The sequence below is a fragment of the Vanacampus margaritifer genome, chromosome 19 (assembly GCF_051991255.1).
Source record: "Vanacampus margaritifer isolate UIUO_Vmar chromosome 19, RoL_Vmar_1.0, whole genome shotgun sequence".
In the NCBI taxonomy this organism is placed as follows: Eukaryota; Metazoa; Chordata; class Actinopteri; order Syngnathiformes; family Syngnathidae; genus Vanacampus; species Vanacampus margaritifer.
In genome coordinates this window covers 9,680,371-9,696,648 of record NC_135450.1, presented here as the reverse complement: position 1 = coordinate 9,696,648, position 16,278 = coordinate 9,680,371, and the positions used below count along the sequence as shown (strand labels likewise).

Sequence of the window (16,278 nt, the reverse complement as noted above, 5' to 3'; positions counted from 1 at the left end):
ACACATTTTGTTCAGGTATGAATCACAGGCTTGGTAAGGTTTTGCAGTATAATATACTGTTTAATGATAACCAGTTATTATAGACAAGATTTTGTTTGAGCGCTTTCAATAAAACACAAATGAGCAAACAAAATAATACTGATTGTGGTAACTCTATTAACAAAATGGAGCCTCTTAAAGCAATGTACCATTATATCATTTTGACTCCCATTGTATACACAAATACAGTAATTTTTTTCCTAGAAAATCTGTATTTACAATTATAAATATTAATATATGTCTATGCTTCACAAATGGCTAAAGCAGACCAAAAAAAACACACAAATGGGACACAGACAAGAATAATTGTAAGAAACCTGAGTCCATCTCTGAGAAACCAAAAAAGGAGCAAATGTGCAAAAATGAAAAATGTACCACCTGTCCTTAATCTGGAGCCTTCAAGAACCTCCGTATGTCCATCCCGAGCATCTTAGCAGAGCCAGGAGGTGGGCACCCACTGAGGCTCCGTGTCCAGCTTCTCAATGAGCCTGCGCAGTTCGAAGAAAGCCTCGTTGGGCTCGCCGTTGACGATGGTGGCGTCAAAAACGTGGCCGAAATCCTGCTCCATCTCGCGAGCCTTCTCGATGACCTCCTTAAGGTCCTCCGGCTGCGCGGGCGGGACACCAAATTTGACTTAATGTCCACTCATGAGCAGGATAAAGGAGACCATTTAGTACCTTAGGTGTTTTTCCCTCGGTGGCCAGCAGGGTGCGCAGTCGTTCCTGAGAAGGCGGCGCAATGAAGATGACGAAGGGCTTGAGGTTGGAGGACCTCAGCAGCTTCAACGACTGTTGAATAAGAGTCAGAAAGAGACAAAAAAATAAAAAAAGTAAATTTTCACCCCTTATTATTTGAAAACATTTTCTAGTAAGAAATAAAGGCAGCACGGTGGACTAGTAGATGTACGCCGGTCTCAAAATTCTGAGCTTCGGCGTTTGCGGGCTCATATTAGCGGTCATGCTCGCTCCGCAGCAGGCCCATAATTACAGACTAGGAAAGAGTCTGATGTAGCGAAACGCGCTCGCTATCGTACCCTGGTGTGCAGGCAGAGCAAGCAGATGCGTCCAGAGTTGACCACGTGTCGCACAGAGTCCGTGCTGGTTCCGTACAGGTTCTTCTCGTACTCCCCGGACTCGATGAACTTCCCCGCCGACAAGTCGGCCTCGAACCCCTGCCGACTCACAAAGTGGTACTCGCGCCCGTTTCGCTCGTGGATCCTCGGGCTTCTGGTCGTGTCTGACAAGTGTTCAAATTACAGCCTGTTAAGAGTGTTTGTTTTTTTTTTCTTTTTGAAGTTAATTGTGGTAACTTACGCGGGACGGCGACGGCAAACTTGTCGGGTTCGACGGAGAGCAGCCTGCGACGCAGCTCGTCGTGGCCGCTGTTCGTAGGAGCGATCAGAGCGATGGGACGTTTGCGGTTGGCGGGCTGGTGATAGAGAGACATCTCCTCATAGGTCAGGACGTCATCACATTCTGCGGAGATTGGTGAGAGAGGGCAACAAGGTCAATATGAACGTCACAGCTGGGATTGATTCGCGCTTAAGTGGTTGCTGTAGAAATTAAGACGGTACTCAGGAAGAAAGTTTTAATGAGGTTACCATATTTTTTATTTATTATTTTACTCAATAACAAATGTAAAGAGGTGTCTAATATATTAGAGGCCTTTATTTGTTGTTGTTTCTTTAAATAAAAGTAAGGCAGGAATGGGCAACTGGTGGCCAACCACACTTTGACTGGCAAATTGATTAATAAAAATAATAATAAAATAAAATAAAATAAATAAAGTTTGAATAAAAAACAATTTAAAAAAAATAAAAAATCTTCCAAAAATTCTAAACCTAAAAGAATAAAAATAAATCAGAATATGAAACAATATTACAAAAAAAAAAAAATGCAAATCCACAAATGCCAAACTGAATATGCAGAGGTTTGTGTAGCTTTAAATTGTAATATCACAATTCACCACTAGATAGCAGACATGTCATTGACAGACATCACTTGTAGTAATCACACTGGGTCTTATACTGCCAAATACTACAATGCAAGTAGGCCTAATTTATTATTATTATTATTATTATTATTTTAATTTTGACTAATATGCAGTAGAAGCATAGCATAGCATCTAATTAATTAATTAATTAAAATTTTGAGTTGAATTTTGTGGGGGGGAAAAAAGTACAAAGTGATTTCTTGCACTTAACGTTGGTGTCTTGTTGAGCAGTTTTGTGCCATCATTTTTTAAGCAAGTGAGCCCTTTGCGCTGGGAAAATGAAATATATTAAGAGAACGTATTTTGTCCATATTTCTATTTTTTGGGGGGGGGGGGGCATACAAGAAGTGTGAGGTCCACTCCTTATGTGGCACCCTCCAGCATTTAAGTTGCCTATCCATGTACAAAGCAATGCTACCAATTGATTGTAATTGATGTCAAGTGGAATTAAATATGACTAAAAAAATAAAAATACAAAGAAATGATGCAGACCGTGAACGTAGCGCTATAGAAAATCAAACCGTTTAAAAGAAGCTCAAACTTTACCCTACTCAACTGTGTGAAAGCAAACAGTGCACCCGGAGGATTTATGGCATTTGAATGAGGCTCATTGTTGGTGCTTTTTAAATGCAGTTTTGGCCAAAGATCTGCTTGGTACCCAAAATTGAGCACACAAAGCAGCACATATGCAAACTTGTGTTTGTCTATGTGGCAAAGTGTTCACTACATGACATCACAGGGTCCCACCAAGAGGTTCAGGCCCCTGCTGGGCACCTGTTGGTGCGTCCTCTGATCCCGTCTGTGAGCAGGAGACTCACTAATCTGAGCCAAGCAGAGGCCAGGTCATGGCAGCTACAGCTCGAGGAGTTTGTGCTGCATTTAAGCAGACAATGTTTGTACACTGACCAAAGCTGCTTGAGACTGACAGACAGTGAGAGTAGAGTGTTGATTAAAGACTTTTTTTTTTTTTAAACCTGTGTTTTTGCTCAGAGGAGATGTGCTTTTCTTCTTCTGCTGCTGCTTCTTGTTTTTCTTCACATACCAACGTTTCCCTGAAAAAGAAGACAAGGTTGTTTATGTCTCGCCCGTGTGTAACCTTCACGGCAACATGATCTTCTTACCTTGTTGTTCTCTACTCCTGTCTGGAGCGCTTCTCTTCAAGGTCTCTCTCTGCTGCTGGAAGCACTTCCCTGACAAATATGACGACATGACTGTTTGCATAAAAACAATTTGAACTTGAAGTTCTTCATTTATTGTAATAACATCCTGTATATTTCCCATGTTTTTATCTCTAGTTGGCCCACTTTCCATTTCCAACTGCTTAACCTCCTTTTGTAGCAGCCACAAGCTTGGGTCAAAGAGTAATCTCTATTAATTCTCAGGTGTTTGATTTAATCTGCGGGTTTTGCCAGATGGGCGGGGCTTTACTCCTGGAACGGCTCAGATAGTGCCAGGTTAGTTGCCGGCCACAATGAATTGCTTGGACAGTGCAAATATACATTTTCATGTTGTAGCTGGCAGGTAGAATCCTCCTATCGCCCAAATCACTAATATTAAGGACATTAAAAAAATTATTGTATTGTTTAAATTGGTATTATACCTTGTATCGCTATATTATTATACAGCAACATCATACACCAAAATAACGTTCAACCGCTAATTGCACAATATAAACTCTTTTCCAAAGGTCTTACAGCCAAAAGTGATGCAATAAATAAAACAATGATCTGACCAGTTCCCTGGAACAAAATAGGCTCACTCTTATCTAAAGTATTGCCACTTGCTATTGTTTACAAAAAAAATAAAATCAACCCAGACTTTCACTCTCGAGGTGACATAATGATGCATGGCTCCCGTGAAGTGTGGACAAGGACATTAATTAATTTGTTTTCGACTTTAAATTGATTGTCAATGCTTAAAAATAGGTCCATATGATGTATTTGTGAAGAAAATATGAAATCCACCATATTTTGACAACCAGTGTTCTCGCCCGATAGCAATGTGCTAAGTATTGGTGTTATTTACCTCAACTCACAAAACAAACATCTTCAATCATGTTTTTGCCATACAAAGGAAACCGAAGTAAACAAACTAATCATATTTATGATGTTCTACTCCCAACCTGGAATGAGTCCAGCCAGTAACTGGTTTTCCTCATCTCCGTCCCTGTAAGCCTGCCACCAATTAGGGTCGTCCTGGCTGATGACGTGCAGAATATCCCCTCTCTGGAAAGACAGGCCCAGCTCCCGACATGGCACGAAAGGGTCATCCGAGGGGTCGTAGTCAAAGTAAGCTCGTACGTGCATCTGCGGGACAGGGGGCGGAAGCGGGGGTTTTACACGGTCTTGGCCGCCCTTGCTTGTGTGTGTGCGTGCAGACAGGCCGCACGGATCCACCTTAGAGACTTACCACCGTCTGTCTGTGCGGGGCAGGTTTAATCTGAGAGCTTGGGATGAGGAGGAAGGTCAAAGTGCCGTGCATTTGTTGCTGGTGGATGAGGAGAGATGGACAAAGCATTAAAAAAAAAAAACTAACAAAATTCCTATAAAAAAATAAAAAATAATTAGGGGGGGAGGACTAACAGAGGGAAAAAAACAATAAAACTTGCTTAAAAAAAATAACAGGAAAAAAAAAAGAAAAAGAAAAACTAACACAAGCGTTCTAAAAAAAATAATAGGGAAAAAACAGACTTGTTCTAAAATAATAACAGGGGGAAAAGAACTAACATAATTGCTATAAAAAATAATTGGGGGGAACTAACAAAATTGCTAAAAAAATAACAGGAAAAAAAAAAGAAAAAAAGAGTACAATAAATAAATAAAATTGCTCTAAAATATAACAGGGAAAAAAAGTTTTAAAAAAGAAAAAAAAAAGAAAAACTAACAATCATTCTAAAAAATTAGAGGGGAAAATACAAAATTGCCTTAAAAAAATAAGAGAGAGAGAAAAAAAACAACTAACAAAATTAGTCTAAAAAAATAACAGGGAAAAAAACTAACAAAGCAAAACTAACAAAATAACGGGGGGAAAAAAAGTTAAACTTTAAAAAAAAAATGCTCTAAAAATATATATATAACAGGGAAAAAAGTAATAAAAAAAAAAGTATACATAAAAACTCCAAAACCATTACAACTTGTTCTCACCAGTAAGTCATGAACTTCATTAACGTGTTTCCCGCGAAGAGAAATGCCGTTGATCTCCAGGATCTCGTCCCCCTCGTTGAGCAGGCCGCTCCGCTCGGCGGTCCCGCCTTTCACTACGCGGCTCACCACCACGCTGTCCATGTCATTACGCACGGTCGCACCCTGGAGGCAGTATTTGTATTTGTCCCGCTGACCATTACTTCCCGAGTTAAACATTCAAGAATGTGAATGGCGTCTCACCAGCGGAGTGTCACGAGTCTTATGCAGCCGCACCATTTTCACAGTTTCCCCCAAATACTGGATCACGCTGTCCTCCGCCATTTCCTGCACAGCTAAGCTGTCATGTGCCTGCATCAGCGCCTGAGTAGCCAAAGCAAACAGTACAATCCGACCTTCTTATTTTGCTTTCGAGGGTACGAAAAAAGGTGAAAAAGGGTATCTGCAGGTTGAATCAAACGCAATTTAAGAGCGACTCAACACATTAGATGTGACAAATAGGAGTTGAGATATAGGCTCAACATCTATCCATCCAACCCACCAATTTTGTCTACAGCTTATCTTGTTCAGGGTTGAGCGGAGTCGATCCCATTTCATTGTGGAAATGGAGAGACTATGTGGGCGGCGTCAGCCAGATCAACGCAATATGCAGTTTTTATATCTTTTGAATAGCAACGGAATTCTTGAATTCATTTTTGAAAATCACATTCAAGACTTTTTACTGATCTAAAAGTTCATGCTCATGCAAAATGTGGAAGCCAAAAACACAAAATTTTTCACAGTTTTAGGAAAATATGCAAAAAGATTAAAATAACTTAATAAAAAATCAGTTCTGAGAAACTACTTAACAGCAAAGCTAGCTTGAACTCCATTTCATTTTCAGAACAGATTTTGCATTTATTTATTTATTTAAAATATTGTAAAGACCCTGTAAAGGGACCAAAAAATGTTTGACACAACACAAGATAAAAAAAAAAAGGAAAAAAAGGGCCATGTATTTAGAATAAGCCCCCTAAGTCATGAAAACCAGAGACTGGTATCCAGCTTTAGGATGGTGTGTGGGCGTGTCTGCCAAAGGCCCTGAAACCACGCCCTGCTCGACCCTCACCTGTCAATCAAATAATGTGCATTATGTCTTAAAGTGTCTGCAGTCAGCTGCACTCGCGTTTTTAACTGCTGGTAACTCAAATGCTGGCACATTTACCGCTGTAGCTAAACTCCCTGACAGTAGGGGGAGCCCTAGAGCAAAATCGCAAGTCAATGTTATGTCAATCATACTGACACAGGTCACCTGACCTGGAGATGAGGATTGGTGAGCAGAGCCCGGAGCTCCAAACCTTCTCGCTGTTGGCTGGACTGGAGGATCTTCTGGACCTGAATACAAGGTCACATGATTATTGATCAGAAATGTATTCTTTGTATAAAAAAAAAAATAGAGCTCCCTAACACTCATTCGAAGTAATGTTATGTGATCCACTTTATTTCTTTACTGCTTTTCAGTCACATTTCAAGTGGCTGAAATCAAACTTTTGCGGTCTGCTGCTGTGTCCATGACACTAATCAAGCTCACCAACAAGGTGACGCACTTCATCGCTCATGCTGCTCCTCCAACCGCACTACAGTAAGCTGCTGGAGTTTCTTTTTCTGGCCCGCTCCCTGCTGCACCGTCGTGCTGCACGGCGGCCCGCGAAGAGATTAGCTTATCCAATAGGAACGTCCGACGCAGGCCCGGGCGTAGTTAAAACGCTTCGGGATCCGTGCCCGCTGTGTGCTCTCACAACAGGAGGACGCCGCGTTTCCATGTCTGAGAGCAAAATAGATCCGCTCAGTCGGGTTGTCTCAAGGCAAGACCGGAATAGCGGCCGTGCTGCTTTGGTGGCCTTTACGTGAACTTTACGCACTTCATTGGCTGCCTGTTTCGTCACAATAAAGGCTGATTCGGCCACATTTGTATTTTCCTCATTTCTTTTCTGGGGTTGACAAAACCGGGCGTGTTTACCTAAATAACAGCAAGGCGTGTTCCAATGCATGTCTCAGGAAACAACACAGGCTCAACTGTGCAGGGGACGTAAGTCAATTACTGCTGCTTTGCTTTCGGACTGACTGACAAGACTAACCCCGCAAATAATGACCAGACTTTTCGGTAGGCAAATGAAAGCACATGACTTCATTTAATGACTAAATGTTTCCATTAATTTCTTTGTAGCCAATACAACCACATCCAAATACAGGAGCATTAGCCATCTCATTAGCAAGGTTGTCTTTGATTTGTATTTTCTCAAATTATGAAACACTGGAGGGGGAAACCCTGGGCTTATTTTAAAATGAATACCAACAGAAAAATCTAACTGTACTAAATTATAGGGCTGTCACTATCGAAATTTAAAAAAATATTCCCCCCTCCCCCTTTATTTATTTCTTTTTGCATTAAAGTATATCACAAAATGTTTTTTTTCTGATTACTGTTAATGAACAAATTATTATTATTTGGAATTGTTTCAGGATTAAAGTGGAAGTCGATCTTAAGCATTTCTTGTGGCCTCACTAGTCTAAACATGATATTCTGATTAATATTACATTGGTGGAACATGAGTTATGAAGCCAAAAATCCAGTCATTTTCATCCAGCTCAGGGGGCGGCCATTTTGCCACTTGCTGAACATGACATCAACGTTGCTCAGGGCTCAGGTAACGATCAATCACAGCTGTTTTCTGAAGCTGAGATGTGATTGGTTATGAGCAACATCGATGTCATCTTTAGTCGAAAGCAAGTGGCAAAATGGCCGCCCCCCTGAGATGGGATAGAAACGGCTGGATTTTGCTGCTTAATTTTCCACTAACGCAATATTAACCAGAATACCATATTTAGACCAGTGGGGCTGCATAGAACAGATTGTCCCAAAAAATTGGGGTTGACTTCCCCTTTAAAAAAAATAAAAATTTAAATACTATCACAAGAGAGGGATTGATGTCCTCACCAATCTTTTAGAAAGTGATTCATTTACTGGTTAAAAGCCGATGTTTGTAATTGTCTTATTTTGATTGAACAAAAATAAGTGTGAATGATGACAAAAATCACAAAAGTTACTGCTACTGTTGAGAGGCTGAAATCAGAAGTTTAAACAATAACTCAAAACAATTTCTCAATTACTGAAATAGCCGTCCATGAATTCAATAATCGATTAATAGTTGATTAATTTTGACACCGCTACTACCGTATTTTCCCGACGCTAGCTTTTAGTCCGGAAGCTACGGTAAAATGGACAAAAGTGTCACATGCAATATGAGGCCTACCTCGATGCACAGCTCTTGCGCTTGCACCGTGAGGGGCGAGGTGGGGGTCACCCGGTTCATCTTTTGGGACACGACAGTGTAGATGCTGTAGGCGCACTTGAAGTCGTCCTTGGCGAGCAGCTGGAGCAGCAGCTCCGCGTCCTGCTGGCTCTGAGCGTCCGTCACGCATTGCTGCACCCACTTGACAGCCTGCAGCAGCTCCTCCAGCTCTGATGGAAGGTGGACACACAGGACACATGTTGCACGGATGATTGGACCTCATTTCCGATGATGACATTTAAGGTGTGTTTGTTTTATGCGCAACACACACACAGGGAATGTGATTAATACCATAGTGTGATTTAGGCTAATCGTATTTCATCCTTGACTTGAGATGAGAACTGTAACGCCTTTCAAACTGCTATAAAAGAGCGCATTAACAACCACTGGACTCACTGCTGAATCTTAAATCGTCATGTGACCGATACATTTGGGATAATTCGGACTTCCAACTTGGTGGGAACAGTTTAGGCAAGGCACTTTTTGGTTCCAGCCTGATTGAACAACAACATTCTTAAAAGCACGCTTGGATGAATTTAAGTGGAAGAATGTGACTCAAGCTCTTGAAACACCTTTGGGATGGACAACCACAGAGGCCGTGAGCCGGCACAAGTGCTCTTCAGGGTGAAAGGACAACAAAAAACACAACATCGCGGTAGAAAATCTTCAATGGCGAGTGGATGTTGCTATACAAAGCTAGCTCAGTCACCACCATACTTACAGTTTCTTATTGGCTTGTTTTATATTTATGGCCTAGAAGTATTTTTCACCCAAATATAAAAAAAAAAAAATCTTTACAATATAATGTTCTATGTACCCCTACTAGTCTAAACGCAACATTCTGGTTGAAATTGTGTTAGTGGAATATGAATCAAGCAGCAAAATCCACCCGTTGTTATCCATCTCATGGACGGCAATTTTGTCATTTGCTGTCGACCGAAAATGACATCACAGTTGCTCAGGTAACAACCAATTAGTCATGTGATGTTCACAAGATAAGAGGTAAAAATCGACTCCGGTTCAGATCTTGCTTGACTAACATGTTTAGGTTTTATAAGGCGGCATGAAGGAACCACGGATGATTAACGACATCAGCAACATATTCAGATTTTTTTTCTGGTAGGCCTATTCCCCGTCCACAACCTTATTTAAGAAAATAGTTTGATGCAAGCTACAAGAACGATTCGCGGCGAATGTGTTGTGCCTTTGACCGGACTAAAGCCCTTTTCACACTGCACTCATTGTCAAGAAGTTGCGTGGTGAAACAAAATTACTGGTGCTTGTCTGAGGTAATGAAGCCGCCATTCTTGAATTCAACATTTTCAAAATCGAGGGGCCTCGCCTGACAACGAATGAATGAACGAATGGGCCCGACGACGGCGAATTATGCCCTGCTAAACGCAGTGTGAAAAGGGCTTTAAAACCCATCAGATTCTGGCATTCAAAATTCACTGTGTTAATCTAAAACATAATAGTAATGTGTATTTTTCGGTTATTATTGGCTAATTTAGCAAAGTTACAGTATGTAGGTTTCATTGTGAAAAGTCAACGCTAGCTAGTTCTTGCATACATGTTATTTCAAATTATTATTTTTTACAGATATTGTATACAATGAAATTTACTTTGTATATTTTACGTTTGTACTTTTCAGAGCCTACTCAAACTTTCCTCTTATTTATTTATTATATTACCGTATATACATTATATATATATATATATATATATATTATATATATATATTATCATAACCTATATTAAGTACAGACTAGTGTGTGTACTTTTGTCAGGCAGCTGTGCTCACAGTGCTTCCATGACAGTATTCAACTTAAATTTATGGTTCCTTGTCCTACAAACAATGCCACCCACTTCCGTGCCCCGCCCTCGACTCTGCCTCCTCAATTGTCATTGTTTGGCATTCTTTTCTTTCTCGTTCTCTCTCCCGATAGCTCGCAACTTCCCATTCTTCCCTGCATTACTCTTTGACCCCGAGAGATCTATTCAAGTCATCTCACCGGCAATCGGAGCCTGGGAATGTGCATCTTTGGTGGCGTTCTCCTTCCCTTCAAAGGTGGGATTGTCAACGCCCACTTTTGGATTCTGCGCCAGCTTCTTGAGCCTCAGCGAAGCGTTGGGGTCGATGTCGTGCTTCCCCCGGCCGTCCTCTTCCCTCCTCTTCCTCAGCTCGTCCTGGTAGTGCTGAATCCTCTCCATCTGGGCGCTGCAGTGCACGGGTTTGACGAGGCAACTCTCATCGCCGGGGCAGTCCACCGCCCGCTCCCGGTGGCCGGAGCCCTCCTGCACATAACCGTTCATGTGGGACGTGATCATCGTGGCCCCCCAGCATACGGCTCAGACCACCTCAGTCCTTGGCTGAGTTCGGCTCAGCTGTTAAGAGGAACCGGTGCAGGGACTCTCATCGGGGGCCATTTTACTCCAGCAGGGGATGTAGACTTATGATGTGCAAATGTTCATCCTGAAATACATGCAAAAACAAGATTATAAATAGCGGATTAAAAAAAGCAGACTGGAAGTGGACCATTTTATTTTCAACAGGCTCTCACAAGCTCAATTTTAATAAAAAATTTCTTTCTACAAATGTATTTGTCCTCAAATAGTGCTAAGGTCCATTTTAACGCTTATGTTCAGTAGCCATTTATATCATAGACTACTGGCGGCCCTCCCCCTTTACTACTCCTGACTTGCCTCAGCTAATCACAATTGGCAGGCCTGGCGAGCACCCCCGCCCGTCCCGGCTCTTGCTCCAAGCTCTGGAAGCATTTATCTCCGTTTAGACTGGCGGCTGACAAACAGCGGAGACTTCGAGAGGGCCATCTGTCGCCACAGCCTTAATTAATCCTTGGATATCTCAGCAAGCCGAGGTACCTGAACAGGACAGTGATATATCTATGCATATATTGTATAGGATTGGAGGTGAAATGTTCAAATATGATTGTTTCATATGACAAAGAATTACACGCACAAAAAAAAAAAAAAAATCGGATAACTTGAGATGAACTTTTATGTGTAAGCATCCACTCAGAGGATGGCTTATGCACTCCAGTTAACATGTAACCACACACATTAAAAAAAAAAGTGTCACATTATATACATCTATTTAAATACCACACCAAATATAACATCTCATGCTCATCTCTCGTTTTAACATCTCTGGGACTAACAAACCAGGGTACCCCAAATTTGGAGATGAGCACCGGGTCAGTGTTTTTAGGTATTGATTTTTAAATCACGCCCTCGGTTTTCAAAGTAATGTACAGCAAAGTACAGTATTTCGCTTATCAGCAATGAAGGGGGTCAAATTCTTTTCCAGTCAATTTTAGCCAATTTGGCGCTGGTTCTAGATATTCACAATCACGTCTGTGACTGAATCTTGCAGGTATTTCATTCCAAATTGAATTTTAAATGTTTTTGTGTCAAGTTGCATTGTTTTAACATAATGTATTACTCTGCACTGTAATTGAGTGATACTCAAACCCTTAAAAAGTAAGGAAAAGTGGTTTGCATAACATATAAATTGTATGTTACTACCTACGTGGTTAAACTAACTTGCTATGGTTTTACTACCCACTGACTGATACGTCTAGAGGTGGAACTAATGTTAGTTAGTCGCTGCTTTACGAAGAGATTAGTTTAAATAGCCTTCATGTGTAACTATTTAGCGATTAACAAGACTGTAAAAAGACAATTTGGGCGATATTACGCATAAGAAATTGCTTGAATATAATCGCTGGGAAAAAAGTTATAGCAGGCTTATGATGAATACAACTTCGCATTTTGTTTGTTTTTCTTCCCCTGAAGTTTAAATGGTACAGATTAGCTTAGTACCAGGGTGCCGCTAACTCCCAAGTCAACTACGTAGCGGTGTCCCGTGAACGGCGACGACTACTCACCACTTCGGCGTCTGTGAATACGGCTTAAGAAAAGCCTGCCGCTGCCTTCTTTTATTTAAATCCACCGTCACTTCTTTTACAAACACAGAAAGTGTGTGTGTATGGGGGGAAAGGTCAGAACGACGGCACAGGTTGTCTCTTGTGGTGGGGTCCCGGTGGTCCACGTCCAGCCTGTTGTAGTGAGAGTTGAGTTCACGGACTCTTGAAGCCATTGAAGACTTGCACGAGGTGTTTTTATGCGGTCTCCCTTGGCAACACCGAGGCACCACAGCGACACCCATCGGTCGGACGCGCTTTTACAGTCTGATGGAGTTAAGAGTTGGGGCAAAAGTATTGGGACAGCTGGCTATTGCAATGACCATTGTATTTCAACTCATTAAGTAAAAATAAAACACTCTATAATGCACTTACAGTAAAAATAAATTTGCACTGTCAATTGCCTACATAAATAAAAAACAAACCATAATGTTGATAAAAATAATGAATTTAACAAAATATACAATATAAGTTTGCAAATAAGCTTATGCCGGGAAAAATACATATAATGTATTAAAAGTAATAGAGAAAGAGTTTAAGAATATTATGAAGTGGTTAGTTCAACACCAACAGACTGTTTATTAAAAACATGTAAAACCAGATTCATGATGATCAGTTGTAGAAATATAGTAATATAGAAATGTAATAGAAAGGACTAATTAAGGAAATTAAGTTTCTAGGTATTATTATTGATGAACATTTAACATGGAAAGCGCATATACAACATGTCAAATCGAAGGTATCCCAAACTGTAGCCGTAAAGTGAAATAATCATTGAACAAGAATGCTTTGTTATTGTTATATAATTCATTGATTGTACCATACCTGACCTATTGCATTGAAGTTTGGGGGTGTGCCTGCAAATCCTACAACGTACCCATTTTTCTCTTACAGAAACGTGCTATTCGTTTCGTGTTTGGATGTGGATGCAGAGACCACACTAATCCAATATTTATACAACTAAAAACTTTCCAATTTAATGAATTGATGGGAGTTTACCAGCCTTAAAATAACGTATAAAGCCCATCATGAAATCTTACCAATTGACATGCAAATCAAATTCAAAAAAAGGAAAAGTGAGTACAAATTAGAAGGAACAGATATTTTTTTCAAACCTAAATACAGAACAAAGCAAAAAGAACGATGTATTTCAACTCAAGGTGTCAGTTTGTGGAACAATCTGGATTATAAAACTAAATCATCTCAGTCCATTTCTATTTTATAAAAATATAAAGAAGCTCAATTACTGGAAAAAAAAAATATATAGCACAAGGTCATGCTGTTGAATCGTTTGTTTAATTGTTACATTAAAAGTATCTTGACTGCTTACCGTCATTTATTTTGTGTCGATTTGTTTTGTGTGCGTGTCGATCAGGTGCAAATATCATAAATTTCACTTCTTTCAGTCCCCTTTCATTTCTTTTTTTTAAAGAATGAAATAAAAAAAATTGAATTGAACAATATATACTGCGTATGAGTTTAAAAAAAGAAAGAAAAAAAGCTAAAAATTTTCATGCCCACTCATTTCAGCGTCCCCTTGAATTCGTCCTCAAAAGAGACCCATTGTATTTGTTTTTTGTTTGGTGTTCATCAAACATACTTGTGTGTGGTTCTAAAAGCAGAAGTTTCAGCATTTGACCTCCTCCCGTGTGAATCCGTCGCCCACATTCAGTCCAAACAACTTTTTTTTTTTCGGCATAAACTTATAGTTAGGAATTGTCTGCTACGTTGGGGATTTCCCAGGCCTGTAAATCTACTGGGAAACAAATGGAAGACAGAGTCAATCTGTAATTATGGTCATGTAGTTTGAGTGGGTCCAACACAACATGAAGCCAATAGCCTTGAGAAACGCAAACATCAGTCTGAAGTGGGCAGTACACAAAACATATACTGGCAAACCAGGCTACTTTTGAACATTTTCCCTTCCTTGTGATCAAAGTCAGCAAAGGTCCCACATACAAGTAGAAAGTAGTCAGTGTGCAGCTTATATAACCGTTAATAGCTAAACCACTGGCAACAAAAGTGAGTCCACCCCTAAGTGAAAATCAGTAATTAGGAATAGTGGGTGAGGATTTCAGTGGCAATCTGTGAACTCTATGCCCAAGATAGTACACAAAATATTGAAACTAGGCATTTTCACTTAGGGGTGTTTTCACTTTTGTTGCCTAAGAATTAGATATTAAGGCCTATTCTTTTTAGTTATTTTGAGGGAGCAATCCATTTGTATAACTTCTGATGGTGCTATTTAAAAAAAAAAAAAATACAATTCTTCCAATGTAGAGAAATAAATTTAGTCCCTTTATAGTTGTTTAGATATAATTTATTAAAAAAGGAAACCCAACAATAACTTCTTTTTTTTTTTTTTTTTACATAATGATCAAGGATTTTTATTATCGTAGTCTCTTTCATCAGTTTCAGCATCATTACAGAAAATGTTTATAGTACAGCGTTGTTCAATGTCTCCTCATTGCTTAATATTAATAATAACTTCCTTAGGAGTGCTGGTCACATATCTGTACAATATGGTTCTATTTATTTTCTTTAATCTGTACAATTTTGTGAAGTCGGTTAAAAAGGCCGTCAGCAATTAAAGAAGCTGTTTCTTCTTTAGCTTTTTTTTCTTTTTCTTAAATAGTTGCTCAAATAAAATATATTTCCCCTCCCCCCCAAGCTTATCCCTGGGAAGGGGTTCGTAGTAGGGGTGGTGGGCAGGGTAGGAGCAAATATTCCACCTGGCCCCCGCAAACTTAAGGAAGTTTCAGCGCCCTGCGCACCACCCCTCCCCTCGCCCCCCCCCCCCGCCCCGCCCAGGCATTTGGCACCGCGCACATAAACAAGACTCACGAGATAAACGACAAGCAAAGCTCTTTGTGAAGCCGATATGATGCATACTAACGAGAGAAAAAGTGTCACCTTGGTGGGCGCTCAAAAGAGAAAAAGACCTCGATGTGCCCCCCCACCCCCCCCCATTTTCCTCCTAACTGCAGCACCATGGGAAATCTGGAGTCTTCCTCAGTATTTTTCTTCATTTATAAAAAGAAAGAAGGAAGGAAAAAGGAAAAAAAACAAACAGGGTAAGGGTATTTTTCCACTAAACATGAGAAAATAATTTTTTTCTGTCCTGGCAGGCACCTACAGCTGTCTATTAAAATGCTACTGCTATAGATAAGGTCTAGCGTTGAACACACAAAGCAATTGCAATGAAAGGAACAAAGTTGCCTTAATATAATAATGATAAGAAGAATAATCATAATAATAAGAAGAATAATCATAATATATTACAGAATAAATCTCTTTTTATAATTAGATTTTTTTTTTTCCCATTAAAAGTTATATTTTCTTTCTTTGAAATACTATAATCTTCTTAAATCAATGTTTTCTTATACAGTATATCTAGGCTGTGATCGAGATGTCGACTATACCTCAAAGTTCTCCAAATCAACAAAAACTAGCTGTGCCGTTGCATATTACAGAATAGTCGATGATATGTGGACATGCACCGTGAACCGCCCGTTACGACCCCTCGCTAGAAATGACGGCGACCCTCCGCCCCCGCCGCCACGACATCATAGCCGGCCGATGACCATGACGTCCACCACTTCGCCTTTGTGCAGCTCCACGTATTGCTCGGTTTTGGGAGGTAGCATCAGGAGCCCGTTGGCACTGCGCATGCTCATCAGTCTGCTGCTCACCTGGTTCCCTGCAGGGAGGGCAGAGGAAGCACAAGAGAGGGAGGAAGTACGTTCAAATGAGCTCAAAAGGGGGAACTTGGAAAAGTGTTTCCACCGTATTTGGCCACATTGACTCATTTCCATGAAACTTTGTCAGCGT

At 40.3% G+C, this 16,278-nt stretch overlaps 2 protein-coding genes across 20 annotated transcripts in view; both read right to left on the bottom strand.

Moving 5' to 3' along the window:
* Positions 1 to 34: 34 nt before the first annotated feature.
* Positions 35 to 12,691, bottom strand: pals1b (protein associated with LIN7 1, MAGUK p55 family member b). Of its 3 annotated transcripts, none has more exons than XM_077553560.1 (15): positions 12,412 to 12,691; positions 11,207 to 11,386; positions 10,516 to 10,976; positions 8,465 to 8,673; positions 6,468 to 6,545; positions 5,415 to 5,534; positions 5,175 to 5,336; positions 4,441 to 4,518; positions 4,154 to 4,337; positions 3,153 to 3,221; positions 3,006 to 3,083; positions 1,353 to 1,514; positions 1,073 to 1,275; positions 717 to 827; positions 35 to 646 (listed from the first exon to the last, which is right to left on the bottom strand). In XM_077553560.1, the coding sequence occupies exons 3-15, from the start codon at positions 10,829 to 10,831 to the stop codon at positions 470 to 472; spliced, it is 1,947 nt and encodes a 648-aa protein (XP_077409686.1). In that variant the 5' UTR covers positions 10,832 to 10,976; positions 11,207 to 11,386; positions 12,412 to 12,691; the 3' UTR covers positions 35 to 469. The 3 variants fall into 3 exon arrangements, with proteins under 3 accessions (XP_077409686.1, XP_077409687.1, XP_077409685.1); XM_077553561.1 differs by lacking the exon at positions 12,412 to 12,691 and adding an exon at positions 12,347 to 12,397; XM_077553559.1 differs by lacking the exon at positions 11,207 to 11,386.
* Positions 12,692 to 14,727: 2,036 nt separating this feature from the next.
* The window catches only part of gphnb (gephyrin b), a 90,446-nt gene continuing 88,895 nt past the window's right edge, over positions 14,728 to 16,278 (bottom strand). For 6 of the 17 annotated variants that reach the window (XM_077552306.1, XM_077552311.1, XM_077552314.1 and 3 more), the window contains one exon: positions 14,729 to 16,147. In XM_077552306.1, coding sequence (XP_077408432.1) covers positions 16,014 to 16,147 — 134 coding nt within the window. In that variant the 3' untranslated portion in view covers positions 14,729 to 16,013. Of the gene's footprint in view, positions 16,148 to 16,278 lie in introns of all 17 variants that reach the window. The other 11 variants (XM_077552312.1, XM_077552308.1, XM_077552309.1 and 8 more) reach the window with 4 other exon arrangements.